Source organism: Centruroides vittatus, unplaced genomic scaffold (genome assembly GCF_030686945.1).
Source record: "Centruroides vittatus isolate TY-2023 unplaced genomic scaffold, ASM3068694v2 contig_799, whole genome shotgun sequence".
Classification (NCBI taxonomy): Eukaryota; Metazoa; Arthropoda; class Arachnida; order Scorpiones; family Buthidae; genus Centruroides; species Centruroides vittatus.
The window spans coordinates 2307772-2327743 of NW_027122516.1; the positions used below are offsets into that span (position 1 = coordinate 2307772).

General features: G+C 26.1%; 1 protein-coding gene across 1 annotated transcript in view; it reads left to right on the forward strand.

The window, feature by feature from the left end:
* Positions 1-7042: 7042 nt before the first annotated feature.
* RhoGAP93B (MyTH4 and RhoGAP_KIAA1688 domain-containing protein RhoGAP93B) overlaps positions 7043-19972 on the forward strand; it is a 58213-nt gene continuing 45283 nt past the window's right edge. The window contains exons 1-2 of the mRNA XM_067278265.1: positions 7043-7217; positions 12295-12396. Of these exons, the coding sequence (XP_067134366.1) occupies positions 7204-7217; positions 12295-12396 (116 nt within the window). The 5' untranslated portion in view covers positions 7043-7203. The remainder of the gene's footprint in view (positions 7218-12294; positions 12397-19972) is intronic.

Below are 19972 nucleotides of genomic sequence, written 5' to 3' on the forward strand. Positions count from 1 at the left end.
TGAGTTTCAATAATTTTATATTTGGTTTAAACATTAATTTAATTATTTTCGGCTTAAAAAGCAAAATTATATTGATGCACTTTATATTTTGCAAATGTTTTACCTTCCTTTATATATATATATATATATAAAATACATATATGCATATATAAAATTGAAAATTTTGTATTTGAAATTGAAAGTTTATAATGTAAATTTATTTTAATTTTATATTTTTATGGTACTAGAAAATAATAGGATACAGCTATAAATTATTATTTTATGCCAAAGTTACTTATTGAATTAAGATATAAGAATATGTTTTATTTTTAAATTCTTATCATTTTATTTTATTATTATCATTATTTTCATTTTTTTTTTCTTTTGCTTGCTGTTCTGTAAATAATATAATCTTCGAAATTAAATAATCTCAATATATAAATATATGTATATGTAAGAATGACATTTTTTTTTCAAGTAGTAATTATTTTTGATCACTGTATCTGTATTTAATATTTTTTACATGTTCTTTTAATTCATAAAGAAAAGATTTTGTAAAACATGGTTATGCTTAAGTTAAATTTTTAAAATTTGTGTATACTTACATGTAACATTTTGCAAAACTCTTGGATGTGATTCCACTTCTCAGGATTGTTAATTTATGATGTTCTGAGATGTTGAGTTTTATCTTGTTCTATTGTATCTTTTAATTTATTTTTACTTGTATGTTCTTCTTGACTGGTTCTGTATTTAAAGATATTGAATTCAATAGGCAAAAAATATTGCAGAAATTATTCTTTTTATTTGTAGGGCCCTAGAATATTTTGAGCATTGGTAAGATTTCAAAATACAAAGTAAGTGAATGAAAATAGAACTTGCCAAAAGTAACATGAAGAGTCATGAACTCTGTGAGTTATACTTTCTGATGCTGTGAGCCAGTAGTGCTATGAGCATAGCATCACTAAAGGCCATGACACTAGGCAATTTGTTGCCCCAGAGACAAGTCTCTGTGCAACAAAAACCTGTTGGCATCCAGTGATGTTCAGACACACGAGGAGAGAAGTTGACGGGGGCATACAATTGACATTTCTACCTGGTAATCGTAAACTTTTGCTAACGGCATGAAAGCACATATCTTTGAGTACCTTGTCATAATAGTGTGGTTATACCATAAATCGGTTCTTATGATTGAATTAATGAAATTAAACATGTCCTATTAACTGTCAACAAGTGACTATTCTACATTTTTATTTTTGTGTTATAAACAAGAGCTGTACTTGCGATAAATCTACATGCACTCATTGGTTACAGCAAGTCATGGGACACTTTCTGTCTCCCATAAAAATTGCCTAGTGTGTCATGGCCTTATAAGATTGCCTCTCAGAATCACCAAACTCCTCACACTACTTTTTACAAGTTTTACTTTTATTTCAGCACAGCATAATGATTTATTCACAAGATATTGTTGCAAATTACACCAAATTTGCTGAATAGTTAACAATTTTTTTCAAAACCCCCATCATTAATATTAATAAATTTGCAATTGTGTGTTATTAGGGCTTCGAATTTAAATTATTTATTATGTTTTACGGCATATTATATGTTAGTCTTGTTATATAGAAGTTTGACTACAAATTTCCTTCTGCATCTCTCCCAGAATTTTATAATTTCCCTTCTCTACTTAAAATACATGGAATTTAAAATCTCATTAAAATCAAATTTTCTTTTAAACATACAGAACAAAATATTTAATTCAAGTTATGTTAATAGAACTTAATAATTTTAATATAATTATACATCTAAAACTTGTTAATATTTAAGATTTTTTTTTATAAAAGAAATATTTGTTTCCACATTGAAGACGTTAAATACAAAAATCAAACTCTTCCATTATTAGTGATTGAAATGATGTTGAAGGCGCACAAGTAAATATTTCCATAAAATTACTATTCATCAAAAAAAATTATATATAAAATTTGTCCATTGTAAATAAAGTAGAGAATGTATATAAATAATGTTAAAGTTGACAGAATTACTAAATTTATGTATAGAAATTTACTTATAAAATCTTTAAAGGAAAAAGAAAACCTTAATATTTTGGATAGCAAACAGGTGCTACTGATTTATTTCATTTGATGTTGGCAAATAACATACAAATATTTGAATATCCGTATTGACAATATAAAATCTAAACAGTTTGAGAAGGATAATTATAAGTATATTAATTAAGAAATAAGTTCAGCGTTCACATAAAAAGCTTATTTAATTGACGGCAAAATAAGAGCCGTCAATTAAATAAGCTTATAAAGTTTTCCAAAAAATGGAGAAAACTAACAATTTACTTAAGTATTAATGAGTTTTAAATGTATAATTATATTGGATATTTGTAAGTTACTAACAGAATTTTCTTTATGGATAGTATAGTGGTTAGCTGAAGTATGTTTACTGATGGCAAAAATATAGTTTAAGCTGGTTGCGCGAAGATGCCCCATTCATATAGATCAAAAATGGATGAACGAACATGCAACGTTACTGTCAATTAACAGAAATTGAATTTGGTTAGATTGTATAATTGATGAGCAAATTTGCAAATATTTTAAGGTCACAATCAATTGTAACATTTGATCTGTGCATAACATTTTCTTCTTTGGATTAGTAACAATATTAATATTTTGTTGTATCTTTTAGTTGATTTCAATGCAGTTTTTTAAAAATCCTATTCTAATCATTGCTCTAATACCAAAAGCTGCATAACCAAAGTTTTATTTGTTTCTAATAACTAATTTTATTATTATAATTATTTCTCACATTTCAATATCTCTAAATTATTTATTATAAGCAATTCAATATTGCATTTTCAACTTCTGAATTTCTTATATATATTAATGTTTTATTAAATTCTGCTTTTGTATACATTCTCTTAAATATTTGCTTGATGAATTATTTGAAATCAACAACTTGAGACTAAAATTTAAGAGCATGTAAATTATTCAGTTTTAATAAATTTTGTTCTTAGTAGATTTGATAATGAAGCATTACTGAGGACACACTTTGTAATGTATGGTTACGAACAGTATTTCTAAATAATGCCATCTTTTATACGCAAAAGAGAGGCTCTCAACAAAAAGAATAGGAAAGTATAATCTGCAAACATTAAAATTTCCAAAAATGTATAGAATGGGCCATCTGGAGATAATGCTTAATTATTTTAATGCTGTTGGAGTAAAAGATCCAGTTATTGCAATAAGAAATTTCCATTGTTATGTACATAAAAATGGCTTTCACACAGAGCATTCTTTAACAGTAAGTACAGTTTTCAAATATCTTACCTTCTGTCTGTTGGTGCTGGATTTATATATATCGAGCAGGGGGCTCCTCGATTGAGGGCCCTGTAAAGCAACATTGTCTAGCTTTCACACAAATCCGACAGTCACCGCATCTTAAAACAATTAAACGAGGGAAAATTTTTCAGAAACAGAACACATTCCATCCTACAGTATTAACAACCTCGGAAAGGAACAATTGCATATTGCAAATTTACAGAGAAGTATTGTTTCTAGTTTCTTTTTTATAATAAACCTTTATTCTCATTAAAACTTTTTAATTAAGAGAAATTTTATATATATATATATGCACCAAAAGTGAATATTGTAGAATATAAAAGCAAAAAGGAGTTTTTTAAAAAATATTCTAAAAATGTATATTAATGAAAATACAGTTGTACAGTTTTAGAAATTAACTTAAGAAAAGAAGTTTTTAAATGAATTAAATGTTTAGAAAGAAAGAAAAATTTCTCTATGCCATTAAAATGTGGAAAATTGTAAAGTTTTTTGATATATTTAAAATGTTAAGAGGAAAAAAAAAAGAATAAAAACTTTTTTATAATCTGGTTGTAAATGTAGTGTATAGATAACACACTGAAATTTATATTCATTATTTATTGATATGTTGTATTCTGTTGACAATTATTCTTTGCTGTTGAACCAAATGTGTCATTTAAAAAAAATTTTCTAAGTAAATTTATATATATATATATATATTAAAAAAAGGGTTAATAAAATTACTTTTTAAAAACTTTTGATTTTTTTTTTTCCTGTATTAATATCTCTCGCTAGTAAATGAACACAAATAATTAATCGAATGTACAAAATTTGTTAGATAAGTTGAAGAGTAGTTCCTTTTGTAAAGGTTCGCTGATCCATTTTTCTGTATTTGTTTAATTGTGAACGACCGTTATTAATTTATTCGACTTATAATTAAGGTATTCCGATTAACTATTTATTTCTTAAGATTGTCTCCTGACGTTAAACTAACGAGATAAGTTAAAATATCTTATGCTTCCGATACGTTCAAATGCATCATCTTTGACAGCTTGACGGCTGAGGTAGTTAAGATTCCTGTCTGCTATTCTGAGCAACTGCAGTTTGAATCTGGGGTAGATTCTTAGAAATTTTTCATAGATGATCTGGACTGGATATTTCAGTCTCATCCCTCACTGTCTACTGCTTGTTACAATTCTAGTCAAACTTTTAATGGGCACTGACGAAAGGCCTCTTAGTTGCATTCAAAGAACTATGAATACATCAAAAATATTAGATTGAAAGTTTGAATATTTTTTACTTGTAATAATTTAATGTCTCAAGATAGTTTAAAACGTTACCTGTACTTCAAAAATTATGCAAAATTAAAGTTAAACAATTAAAAAGTGTTTTTTTTTTTTTTTTTTATGGTATAAAGTTTGGTCCATACAGATATGTCGGACCCCATCCCTCACCATCTGGCTGACCTAGCGGCCGGATGGCCGAGCAGTCAAGGTTTGCAGCCTGCCGCCCTGGGGGACCCAGGATCGAATCCAGACGGGTCGAAAAATCCCCAGGAATTTTTCGGGGGGTGGTGCATTTGGATACGTCGGTCCCCGTCCCTCACCACCCGGCCGCCCCATTGTGGGCCTGGCCGAACCCATAATGGGCTTGCTATGAGAGGCCCTCTTAGTGCCCACAGGGCGGAAAGAGTTACAAAAAAAAAAAAAGCTGGCTGACCTATTGTGGACCTGGCTAAACCCATAATGGGCTTGTTGAAAAAAAAAAGACCCTCTTGGTGCCCACAGAGAAAGAGTTACAAGAAATGATAAACCTTTTTGAAATAAACTAAGTACAGAAAAAAGTATGAAAATTAACCTAAAAAATTATTTTTTGATTTAGTCCTTCTTCATTAAATTTTTCTTAACTGTTGTCTTCATTGTACTTGTCAAACTTTGTTTTTATTGTTAACAATATCTATAGTATCTAAAGTGTTGAATGCATACACTGCCCTACATATCTTTCTATACGGATTGTTTATGTGTAATGGCTGGCTTACAACAAAAACTGTTATGAAATCAAATTAAACTGAATATAGAAACAAGATTTATAATAACGATTCTAAGATTCCATCCTCGTGGCGTGGTCAATCTGACAATGTTTTAGTGTATTTCCTGTATTATGGATGGTATATAAGAGGCTTTAGTGTATTGATTTCTGTTTCTGTTGTTTGAAAAATTAACAGAAACGTTTAGTGTTTGTCTAAAATTGCTTGAAGCATGATTTAAATACTTAGTAATATTATGAAAACTTTTTAATTATCTAAATCTAAGTGTTTGTTTCAATCTCACCTGTCATCTGCTGCTTAAAAATGAGGACAAAAGTCTTATCTCTTTATTCAGTGGCGATGTTTGACACGATTATTTTTGCTTAGTTAGCATTTAAACATTGACGGATAGTGAATATATTATTGCTACTATGCATACACAGCATGATTTTTTGAAATTTACAACAACAATTCTACATTTGATAATCATTTTTAGCACATTAACTAACGAAAATCTTTGCTCGTACGAAGGTAATTATTTAGTAAGATTATTTCGACACATTTTAACATGTGACGAAAAGAAAAATGCCAGCAATTGCACAGAGGCAGTTTGCAATTGGTACGAATTCTTTCAATTCGGGGGAATCCGAAATCGAGATCCGGCGATCAATATTCATTATTTTAGCTCATTTTATTGTGACTTTTGACATGAATATTCGACGGTAAGTGTCTTATGTGTACGTAAACATAGTATTAAATTATATGGGGCATTTATATTCATAAGAAGAAAAAAAAAACTGGGAGTTTCCGTATTCAAAGATTTATTAACTTAATAATACACTTGGATGAACTTTACACGTCGGCAGACTGAAGACGTTTTGTTTGCATGATTAACAATACAACAATGCATTATTAACTGAAGTATTTTGCCCGCATTACGCTGTTGACAATAGAATATCCGTATTCCATGTAAAAAATTTTTTTCTCCGTTACATAATTTAATGGAATTATACATAAGGAAAATTTTTATATGTATATATTATGTCAAAATTTATAAGTTATTTTATAATAATCTAGTGAAAAGGATATTATTATTATTATTATTAAGTTTTTGAAGATACGTAAACACAGATATATTTCTTTAAAATATAATTTTTTTTTAAGTTTGTAAAAGTGGCAACCCTTTAAAAAATTTTTAAATTTATAATCCTGTTTTTTCAGTTACATATATTTTTAAATTAGATAAATTACGTTGAAATTATTTCAAATTTTAAAAAAATAAATATATTTAATGAAGAGCGATTTTTAATGTATGCAACGTGCACATAATTTATATTTATCCGAATAGTAATCCTATAAATTATAAAATTTTATTCTAGGAATAAATATTAAATGCCATTTTATTTACTCTCAACGTGTATTAAAAATTAATTTATATCAAATTCCTTTCCATAAAAAAAAAAAAAAAATAATAATAATATTTTTAAAGTTCCGTCACGGTAAAGTAAAAGTTATAATATACACGCGTGCAGACAGCCGATAGTTGCATTTTAAAAACAAGACGTAAGGTGGCGATTATATATATAGAGAAAAATTTTTATACGCATATAAACATATTTATTAATACTTTATAAAAAAATATTCAAGTTAGTTAAAAAACGAAAGTTAATAATTCAATATCATTTAAAACCGGCCAGGAGGTCAATCTTGACGGGGTTCGAGGGCGTATCGTTCGTCTGCTTAGTCTCGAACCGATCTCTTCCTCTTTACCGCAGTGACTAAGATGGCGGACAACGTCGTTTGGCAAAAGTATTAAGTCGGCTGCCATCACGGATTCTTTATTATGCATCACGTTTAACGAAAATATAACGGAGCAAGATGTCATCTGACAGGCAAGTGATATGAATTATACTTATTAATATATAAGTTTTACCGTTTGTTTTTCAATACGTTTAATAAGTTGACGTCTTGTTCCACCCTTCACTTGTCACTTTTTAAACGTTCCAGGGAATTTAAATCATTTTATTTCTTTACCATATTTAAAATTAAATATATATTTTACATACTTTTTATAACGTATCTGTGTATTACAGTTTGAAAGATTGAATTATATATATATATATATAATTCAATTTACAGAAAATAATGATTTATAATCAATTTTCTTCAAATTATTAAACATTCTGAGCATTAACATATGTAAACAATGGTGTTTTCAGTTTGTATATACCTTCACATGATCAGAAATTATAACATAAAAACTGTTTGATTCTCATAAAGGTAATACATTAAATCTCCAATAACAGAATTAAACTTTTTTTTGAATTTATTTTAAGATGTGAATTTATTATCTGACATTCCATTATTGAACTTATAACAAAATACAGAAAGAGGAGGCTCTTTATTTTGTTAAAAGTTCAATAACTTTAATGTATTATTATCTTTTAATTTGAAATGTTTATAATAATTCTTAGAAAAACGTACACTTAAAACTATCTGTTAAATGTTTCTAATCACTTACAGATAGTATAATAATCTGATATTTTAAGTGTGAAAATAATCTATTTTTCAGGTAAATTAGTTGCTTTTTCATATACAAAATCTACATACATATTTATATTTACAGTTTTGTTAATTTAGAGGGCATGTATCAATTCACGTATATACAGTAAAGTTTCCCAGCACTTTTAAGAGCAGAAGCGGTAGAAAACAGTATATAAAAGTGGATTGACAGCTTGCTTGTCATCTCTTTGTTTACAAATTACACCTACGACAACAATCATTTTAAAAACAGTGTCTATAGTATCATCGAATCTACCGTATTTTAATTTTTAATGCGTGTTAATACGATAATAATTTGTTTACATTATAGTTTAACTTTGTATTGTCGCTTTTTTTGTATAGATTACATCATTGTAAACACAAAACACGAAGGAGAATATTGGAAAAGATTTAAATTAATTATTTATCGTTAAATGTAATCAGTGTAATGCACCATTGTCCCATTTTTTTTTTTTTTTTATAACCATTTACAGTACTTTCGGAAAAGGGAAGTCGATTTTTGTATTTCCCGTTTGTTTTCTCGGAAGAGAACAGCGGTATGAGGAGATTTTTGTCCGATGGAACGTAGATTATTCTGTCATATGTGAACGGTAGCAGATGACGAACAAGTTGACTATTGAATAGTATTGGGAAATCCAATGTTCATCACGCAGATGGCTTTTTTGAACTGTGTTTCCTCCCTGCACCAGGTGCATTAATTGAGGTTGATAACCGCATGGATTATATAAAGCGTAAAATTATGATAGCATGCGTCTCGGAAGATAGCACATTTAACCAATATACGATGCACAGTTGACCTTTTTCACTTTAATTTAAACGAAACGCCTCTCGGATCAATGCTAATTTAAACACGGTATCTGCCATTAGTTAAAATTAATTTGCAGTAAAATGTACGACAATCGTAGCGTTTTACTATTCAATCTACTCAAGAGGTGTTTAAAACAAACAAATAGCATTTTTAATGGCGTAAAGTGTTAGTGTTTCATAAACCGTGCCATTATCTAAAATTTAGTAGTTACTTCCTGTTACTTCTGCGAGTGTATTATGCCTGTAACAAAAGATTCAGTAAACCACGTGATAATCCCTGAACATCATTCAATGCTCGGCTGCAATTCATTCAGTGTTGGCCACGCTTTGATCGTTAAAATGAAAAAAAATAAAAAAATAAACGTTTGTTATAGCGGCGAGTCGGTAATTTCTGCGAATTATCAAGGTGTGCCGGGGGTGAGATCTTACAAACGTCGTTTTCTTTCCTCCGGAGAAATGGCAAAATAAACAAAAATGCTAAACACATCTGTCAATCACGATAAACGAAGTCAAAGGTTATAAACTTATATTACAACAAAAAGACATTGCCATGACATTCTATTCTGCGTAGTCATAGCAACAGATGGGACATACCCATTACGTCAAGAAGGTGGAGTTTTTCTGCATCTTTCACCGTCTGGAATGAGTAAAGCGTTTATTTTAGTGTTTGTACTGCGACGATTTCCTGCAGTTGTTTCGTCAGCAGAGTCCAGATGAACTCCACTTATAAAAATTATTTGCCCGACAGCCCCGTCGTAACTGAACAAGAAAACAAAAATCCATCTCACTTTCAACAAGGGGTCTATTTTGACAATAGGCGCCATTTACTGCGATATTTGTATGCGTATAATTACTCTCTGTAATTTACGCGGAGATTCTGAATGGTACCGATCGTGTTTAGTGTTACAATAATAATTATTTTTTGAGAATTTAAACAATTGCTTTAACGTTTACGAGCTATACTTTTACAGCTTTTGGTTAGTCATCCTAATGTAGTAAATCATGCTATTACTCACAGAGAATCTTAATGAGTTAATTGGTAATGGCTAATTTTATTTCTTCTAAATTAGTGATTTTTCTCCGCGGTATGCGACATAAAATACTGTTTTCTGAATTAAATATAAATAACTTTCAAATAGATAAATATATAACATAATTTATGATTTTTAATAAGTTTCTTGACGTCAAAAGGTTATCGTGCACAAATTAATAAACTCATTCATTTTTTATTATAAATGGAAACCGTGTAAACCGGCGTATAAAGTTTAATGACTGAATTTTAGTTTTATTTCTGACTTTTTAAACTAATTATGCGGGTATTACAGCCGGTATACGAAGAAATTTTGCTTTAACTTAAGTAAAAAATTAATTTTGGTATGAAGAAACAAAATATTTTTTTTTTTTGTTAACTGAATAACCAGATGGCAAAATTCCATTTGATACTCATATTCTACAATAAAATTCGTATATTTTATATACTACATTAAAGTTATTTAAGTTAAATTTAGCCCGAATAGTTTACGAATTTAATTCAGAAATTGCACCGGTGTTTTTAATTCATTTAAAATATTTTAACTATAAGAAGTTGTTCAAAGATGTAGATTAAATTTATATGCGGAAACAAGACATCGGCATAAATCTAATCGACGTAAATTTGAATACTTTCTACATTTTAGTCACAGCCCGTCACGTTATCATCGTTCACAAATGAATAATTGTCACGTTGTATCGATTGTACATTAATTTGGATTGTTCATACGCTAACTAGTAGTTTCTCCTACCAGGTTAAATACTTTAAATATATGTAATTTTAAATCACTCTAATATTCCGCCGATAGTTGCCCTGTTCCGGATTGTACAGTCTTACTTAAATAAAATTTTTACCAATCGAAAACGCCTTTTACCAAATGGGAATTTTATTTTTAGTTTCATAAATGAGTTTTCCCGACTATAAACGGTGTAGTAGTAGTATGTATGTATTGGAAAATCAAACAATCTTCCACTACTACGTATTGAATATACTGGGGAGGAGTGTCGAAAGAAAACTGCAAAATAATAGTACTTTCTGTTAAGTGTCACTTATCGGTTTATACACGCAAATGTTTCTTCTCAAATTGGTATCAATCAAACGTAGTTAAGAATACAACTACGGTTAAACCAATTTAACATGTATCAGACTGGTTTTAAAATAGAATTTATCATCACCTTATTGACGTTTCGGTTATCCTCTTCAATTGGCTTCAAGCTTGTTATCGTTTTTGTTCCTAAATATAAAAGAAATTGACGTCACTAGGATGGGAGTTACGAAGTTTTCGTTATCTCCTTTCTGTATATACTTTTTTATATTCGAATTTGTAATATATGTAGCTCTATAAAAATTGCGGAAGTTGTCTTTTTTCCTTTCTTCTTTAACCTTGAAGTTAATCGCGTGTTACGAAATATACCTTGTTGAAATGGGTTAACATGATTTTTATCCATTCGTTTAAGGCTTTAAAATTTACACACTTATCTACAAACTGGATATTATATAATTTTACTCGATAAATTAACGTAAAATACTCGTTTATCAAGTCAATAAGAAAACAATCTTGAAGACGGTGTAATTTATTTATATTTTGTAAATATTCAGCAACTGAAGTTCGTGCTAAATTGAATGGTATTTTTAGTTGGTGCTGTTAAACTCACGTGTCTTGTTTGATGTCTGGCTCAGTTGCATCGGGGTCATAGCTACTGATTAAATTTGCTAATTATACAAAATAATTCTTTAATCTGTTTCTTATAGTTTCTTAACTATGCAGCTTGCATAGTAATTACAGACACGGATAGTTTACTTAATGTGCCTACACCCACATGGTTAACGATGTTTATTTTTTCTAGTTTTGTCTTTATGACCGTTAGATTTGACGGTTGGGTTCTAATTTTAAATGTGTTACTATATTAATGGAATCCGTTTCAAAAAATAAAAATTACTCAATGGAAATATGTATTATATTTAATATCTTTTTCATTAAAAAAAAACTCTTCGTAATTAAAAGAATTTAACGAATAACTTTTCAAGTATTGTAATGATTTTACATTACTTTAAAAGGCAATTTATTACAGTGTTTTAAGTGACGATTTTATTAATATTTTACTGACTTAATTATGATTAAGGATTTTTATTAAAAATTTAAAGTTTCACTTTACTGAATTGCCGTTGTTCCCTATCTCTAATTATCCTTACTGTCTAACTTGTCATCACATGTTTGTGTTAATTATAAGAATTTAGATTTAAGTTTCCTTTCAAGCTGTTTACAATATCCTATACATTATTTGCATTGGACTGTTGTAATTGTATACTGTGACTAACTATTAAAATAATAGAAATGGAAAATTTTTCTTTATATGGATATGTAAGGCATAGTTTATTTTATTTACAATTTTATGATTAAATCAGATTAGTAATCCATATCTTAGTTATAAAAAGTGTAGAGTTTGTTGCTGAAATTTTAGGAAATTTTTGATTATATTTTTAAAAAATGTGTTTTTTTTTTTCTTTTTAGACCTGAATAACAATTTATTTTTATTGAGTTGTAGCATGTTTGAATTTATTTTTATTAGGGTGGAATGGGTGGAGATTATTGAACCAAGGACCAATGAACATATATATGCAAATTTGACAACAGGAGAATGTGTCTGGGATGTACCACCTGGTGTAAAAGTGTACGTAATTTTTTTTTTTTAACATTATATATTCTGCAACATTAAAAATATTTTTGTCTAGAATTTATATATTCTTCAGATTTATTAGCATTGAATAACTCAAAATACTGAATCTGTAATGTGAAATAGTCCATTGATTTTATAATAATTATTAATAATCATTTTATTAATTAAATTGGTTTTTACCTGTTTTGAGTAACTTTTATTAACCCTCTTCCTTAAATTAGAATAGTCAATCTTCAGAAATTAAAAGAAATGCTATAAATCAGTAAAATGTAATGAATTTAATACATTATATTTCATTAGATGGATTTTAAAAAATTTAACTAAAGTAAAATTAATTTACATTAATAAGATATTTCGTAAATTAACATTAATGTAAACAATTTCCCTATTACCAGTACTTAAGAAATAAAAATCTTAGAAATAAATCTTGATTAACTGGAATATTGATTATTCAATATATGAAATCAATTGCAAATTTAAATTGTTTATCTGTTAGTATTATTTTTGTATGTGTTTGCCAATACTGAACTAAAAGGCAGCGTGTTTAAGATAATTTTTATGTAATAAATTGGTCAATTATTTACAAAATCATGGAAATAGGATTACTGTAAGTACAAAAATAATTTTATTTGTGATTTAAAATGTAAAAATAGTATTAAGTATTAGTTCAATTTATAGAAATAGTAACGTGTAAAATATGAGACTAAATTCTTAAAATAGTTTTATTTATTTATTTATAATTTAATAACAGAAATAATTTTTAAATTATTTAAATGTGCTTTAGTGAATTTAATAAAATTTTCATATTAGTTTGTAACGTTATGTTATTTATTATTGTATACAATTAAAACAATTCTTTTTTGAAATTTATCACGTATGAAATTATAGTGATAACATAATGAATACAATAAGTTTCTCATTATATTAATATATTATGTATTAATAAAAATTTAATAAGGAAAGTAATAATATATTTCAGTTTTAATAATGGAAAGTTTACTGAAGTATGAGAATGTATTTTGATGAGGTTGCTGTTATTTATAGTAAATATTTTACTTAACTTTAAGTTAAATAAACTTGATAATTAAGAGTTGTAATAACATGAATGTGATTTAGCTTTAATTAATGTTTTGTAATGATTTAATATAAAAATCATTATAAATATAAATAAAATATCTAAAAATCTTTTTCCTGTTTATTAATATGACATAATTAGTTTAAAGATTAATATTCCTTTCAATTAATCAAATTCAAGCATTATACTGCATTGTATTTCTTGATTGAAAAGTTACAGATGGTTGAAGATTGAAACATTTCAATAAATATTTTTTAATGATTTAATCTCAGATTGATTGAATTAATCTTTGACATTTTATTTTATATTTTCTTTACTATTTAATATAAAATAATAGCCAAATAGTTTTTCATATAATCTGTCTTATTTTAGATTAATAAATACAAATTAAAAACAAAATGCATAAGAATATATGTATTTTTATCTTTAATTTATAATAAAAATGAAAACAGTTCCTCTTATATATGAAAGAATATATATTTATTATATATATTATGAAAAGAAGTTTTTATCGTCCTTCGTAGTATAATATGAAATTCTTTTTCATACTATGTTTATATAGATACTAGCTTGTAACATTTCTCTTTTAAAGTGACTATGTAATAATTCAAGAAATAAACAAGAATAGACTGAAAAATTTAGTATTTGAAATCTTTATAAAGCTGCTTTTACTTATTATTTAAAGTGACTATCATAAATAAGTAAAATAACAATTTAAATAAGAGAATGGGATAAGTAAAGAGATACCAAATGCAATGATAAAAATAAAAATGATACATTCCAAATTTTCCAAATAAATCAATTTTAAATGTAATTATATTTTAATTTTAAAGGAATTTTTAATTAAAAATTTCAACACACATATACACATACACTTTATCTGTGTTTTTTTTTTTTTCAACCCACCCTTTGGTTACGGGTTTAATTTTAATTCACTTAACTGTTTGTTTCTGTGGCTTCTATACGCTTATTTTTCTATTCATTTTATTACTTATTATTATTATTATTCTATTAGTTTCTGTACATATTTGTAATTAGCAGCTCAGGAATTAATATTTCTATAAAAATTCATGAAACAATGAAAAACAAAAATTGTTTTATATTCGGGGTGGCTTATGCAAACTTATCAAGTGAAATTGTAATGACAATTCTTATAAAATGTGTGAATACTTCAGTTTGTACATGTATATATATCTAATGTGAGTATAATGATACTTTTTTATTGGCATAATAATTTTTATTGTATTGTTAAAAAATGTTTGTTTATATTTTAGAACTGAGTGTCAATTTAGTGTCCAGCCAAAATGTATATTGTAAACAATGTTAAATATGAAATTAAAAAAAAAAAAATATGGTTCTTTGATAAAGGTGCCTCCTGTTCATTGTTTTAATAGTCTCAGATAGAAAGTGGCAGAATATAATGATGTATTAGTCATATTAAACATTATGACTTCACTCGATAAAAATTAATAATATATTTACATGTACTACTAACCTATGAGTAAAGAATAAACATTTTTATATTTATATAAATGATTATATATATTGAATTCAACAAATTTATTTACTTTAGATATTGTATTTAATAAGAACAAAAGTTTGGTGATAATCAATTCAAATCAAATGTTTCTTTATTATAATAGAGATTAAACTCCCATTACAGAGGGAATACATTTTTAATTTTCTAGATTTAAAGATAATACAAATTGAAAAGGTTTACTTTTTTAACCATTAATTATATTAATTTCTTTTCTGGTTGTGTTAATTTATGCAATCTAAAAATCTGAGTTGTATTTCCTTGATATAACTTAGAATATAAAACTTCCATTGAATTATAATCACTCAAAAATGTAATGTCACACTTCCTTCTAAGATTTTCTAACTTCTTACATTTGCAGCATAAATGAGAAATAGAAAGTTGACCTTGACAATTATTACATGTGAAAATTTTTTATCTTAACAAATTTCAGTCTATTGTGATATAAAAAATCATTCAGTCTTAACTGCATATAGAATCTTTTCCTTTTAGATGGGATTCCGTAAAAAGTATAACTGTTTGAAGGCTGGAAATGCAGATTATTTAGATACCAACTACGAAATTTCGAGTTTTGTAGGCATTTTATTTCTAGTCCTCATCAGTCAGATTAAATAAAATGCAAGACATACCATAGTCAGCCAAATAGTTGTTAAAATAAATTGTGTTGTAATTGTCGAAAAAAATTAATTATTTAATTGTAATTAAATCCTTGTCTCAGCAATATCTGTCTAAAAATTTTATAGCTTATACAGTAATAAATGAAGTATGATACTTAAAATTTCTTAATTTATTGGTTCTTTAGTATTTGTTGAGAGATATATATATATAATTTGCCATTAAGTTACAATGTATCATTATTTGCATATTAATTAAAATTTACTTTTATAAATATATATAATTTATAACTCTTCAATTATAATTTCAATATTATCTCTAATAAATAAGGGAAAAAAATGAGTTTTTTATTATGATTTTAGTTATTTTTCTTATTAAAAATAATGTAAAATAATATAATTAAATACATTTAATTTAGAAAATTAAAATATAGTTTAATGTTATTAACAAATTAAATACAATTTCTTATCTTTGAAAAATCTCATCAACTGTTGTTACATTACTGTTTCTGTCAATTTAGCAAATTATTCCACTTTTATAAATTTTTAACTGGTATTTTTTTACAACAGAAAAGCAGAAAACTGGTTATGTATTTAGCATCAGAAAATTATTCTAAAATTTTGTTATTTTAAGATAGTGTTTATATTTTTGAAAAATGATATCTAAAATGTGACTTAAAAATAAATTTCACTCATTTGTACTTTGTTGAATTCTTAATATAATTTGTGGGATGACTTATCCATCTACAAAATAATAAATCAGCATGAAATTACAAGTATGAATAGTAAGAATTTATATATATATATATAATAATAATAATATGATTTAAAATACTTTTCTTAGGAATTCACTGTTAAAAAATATCTTGCCGGTAGAAAAATAACAATTCAGCTTCTCGTAGTCATGTGTCACCTTTCCTTGATCCTAGTATGCGTAAGTTGCAGTCAAAATTTAACGTAGATGATATACAGTATAATTTCATTTTTATTTGATATTGATTTCCATTTTTATAAATTTTATAATTGTGAGAACACTGCATATTCTTATAAAAATACATATAAGATTAGTTAGCAAAAATGGAAACCCATACTGTATAAGAACAGTATTAACTTGTAAAAAAAAAAAAATTACAGGAAAACTTGATTCAGTATTACATTTCATTTGTGGAAATTTAAGTATTTATTGAATATTTTAAATTTCTATGAATAAAATAAAATGATATATGGAAAATTCTTTAAAATATAACTTATATAGGCCTATATTGTATGTCACATCAATAACTACAGACCCATTAATATAATATTAAACACAATAATCTTGTCTGATTAATAACCTTATATCTAGTCCAGCAAAGTAAATACAGTGCACTCTTGCTAATATAAACAAATTTTGTTAATTTTTTCTGATAAATGTTCTGACCAAAAGCAAAAAAAAAAAAAAAATTGAGATTAATTTTTAAAAAACATCAAATTTGTTGTAGATCCTTTTGACTTGCTTTTCTTTTTTTACACTGCCCTGATAATTTGAATGACTACATACATTTAGTTTAGATTGAATAGCAGCATGCACTGTATTTGAAGTATTAAAAAAAATGAAATTTATTAGAATTGAATGAAACTGCCTAGGTTGTCACTCTTGTATTATTGTTGATGATGATATTGTATTAATAATTTTGTAGTAATATATTATATTGCCACAGAATCATCAGTAATGTTAAATGATTATAAATAAATAACTTGATTTGATTTACAATATATTTTTGTAAGTTATTAAATTGATCAAAAAGTTTAAACATACCCACAAAAATTTAAAATTGAAAATGTATGGATATGATATACCTGACATTATATATTATACTGTTATGATTACCTAATTACAGATTAAACTAGTTCTAGCTAATTTTAATTCATCGATTTTTTTTTTTTTTTTAAATTTATAAGGAAAATTTTTTTTTTTTTAAATTTATAAGGAAAATTTTTAATGTCTTGCTGATTAAATACTGATTGTTACTACTCATTCATTAAATAACAGTCTGCAGATTTAAATAGCGTAATCAATGAACTATTTTTATATTAATTTATTGTATAATTTATAATTTTAATGACTATCAATTTACTTTATACCATCCAAATAGTTGCGATGACCGACTATAAAAATTATATATTATTTTAAAAACTAAACTGATCCATATTTGAACTTTTTACAAAAAAGAAGGTTAGTTTGTGATATTATTTTAATTATAGTAATTAATTTTTTAATATAAAAACATTAAAAGCAATATATACATAATTAAAATTAAATTTTGGAGCTGTTATAATAATTTGGAATGAGTTAATATATAAATATTTAAAATAGTTTCAGTGATGACAATAATGCAATATTTGTAATCCTTTAAACCAGTACTTGAAATTATAATATTTAAAATGCTTTCACTGGTAATAATCATTACACAAGAGTTTTATTCATAGAAAAGTTCAAATGACATAATGTTAGGAAAATTCTACATTAAAAACACTTCTTAATCTTATTTATCATAAAGCAATTATTAGATTAGTGTTATCAATTAGAATTGTATACAAGATTATTATGTTTATACTTTTCACATTAGATTAGGAAATAACTTATTTGCTAAATTACAGAAACAATGATTATAAGTAATTATAAATTATACTATCTTGTCCGGGGATTTCCAAACTGGTCAATATCGACCTCCAGAGTCAATAAGGCATTCTTGGGAGTTGAAAATTAGTTATAGGTCAATAGGAGATCTAATGAAAACAGTTAATTTAAAATTATTAATTAATATATGACAGTTCAGGATGTTGTTAATTTGCTCACTATAAGTAGATATTTTCTATGAAAACAGTATTTGGAATAATACTGGCCAGACTTATCTATTTGTTATCTTAAACTGTATTAGCAAAAAAGAAGAGTGGGATTGGTAAGAGGTTGCGGCATCCTTGAATGGGTCAACATGTATTTTTGTTGGTAATGAATAAAGATTCCACTCAGTAAAAAACTTCAGATTGTACTTTAAAAATGTAATAGTTCAGAATTAGCATAAGGAGAATGTATTATACAGTAACACATGATGACGAAGATAAACACGCTTTTATTAATTTTAGAGGATATGCATGTCAGACAATATGTCCCTCCTCTGTTCCTACTTTACATTAATCTGTGTGGCAGAAGTTATGTACAGTTTTAAAAGTAGCAGTTGTTCATTATAAAAGAGGAAGTATGGTAAAATTCTATTAAAATAATAAAAATTAAAAGTTTATGTAGGCAACCTGAATATTCTGTGAATTATAAAAGGAGAGAGTAATCTCTCTTATTATATATTTATCTTTGTCATTCTGTGTTACTGTATGATACATTCTCTCAAGCAACCCTACCTATGCTCGTTCCTATGAATTAAAATGAGAACAAGAGGCAATCAAGTACAAATAGTTCAGAATTAGTTATTGCCAATATTCCTTAAGCAGGACAGTTATTTTGACTGTAGAAAAAGCAGTTTTTTTAAGAATTAAATTTTTAAAAAGTCACTTTTTATACTTTTCAGTTCTATTTGTTTTCTAGTAAATATTTTATTTGAGTACGGTACTTGCGAACATCTTATCTTTATTTTTAAGCATAAAATTTCCTAATTATTGCATATAATTTTACTAAATATTTTCTGTGCTACTCGTGCTCTCGTGTTTCAAAACAAATTTTATTATTTGAGAAAGCTCTTTTTAGTTTTATTCACAAAATTTAAAAAGTTTAAAAAATTTTTATTTAATGTAATTGAATATAGTGTATCTTAAGTTTAAAGAAAGTTTCTTTGAAATTTTGTTATATTTTTGAATTATAATTCAAGAAATAAAGATAGAATATTGCACATTTTTGGATATTTCTATATTTATTTCTAAAAATATTTTGACATTCAGTGTTTTTCTATTATTTACAAATAGTCAAGATAACTTCATATATTTATGCACACGCTTTCAATGATGCAGTGACATGCTTTAATTAACATATAATTTAGTTATATATCATTTCTAAATCTTTAATTCACATTAACATTAAAGGAAACTAAATTGAATTTTTCACTTTATTTATAAAAACTAATTTGTGTTTTTGTTTTATAAATTCATATTATGAAATTATTTTTAAATAAATTTGTTTAGTTAAGTGCCAGAATTAGTAAAATATGTTAATGCATTTCATTAGAAAACATAAAATAAATTATTTGATTAGTTAGAAATGAAATCAGTTTTGCTTTATTTTTCAGATTATAAGTCGTTAGTTTTTCTATTCATAGCACTGATTGTATTGATTGTGTCTTTTGGGAAAATAAACAT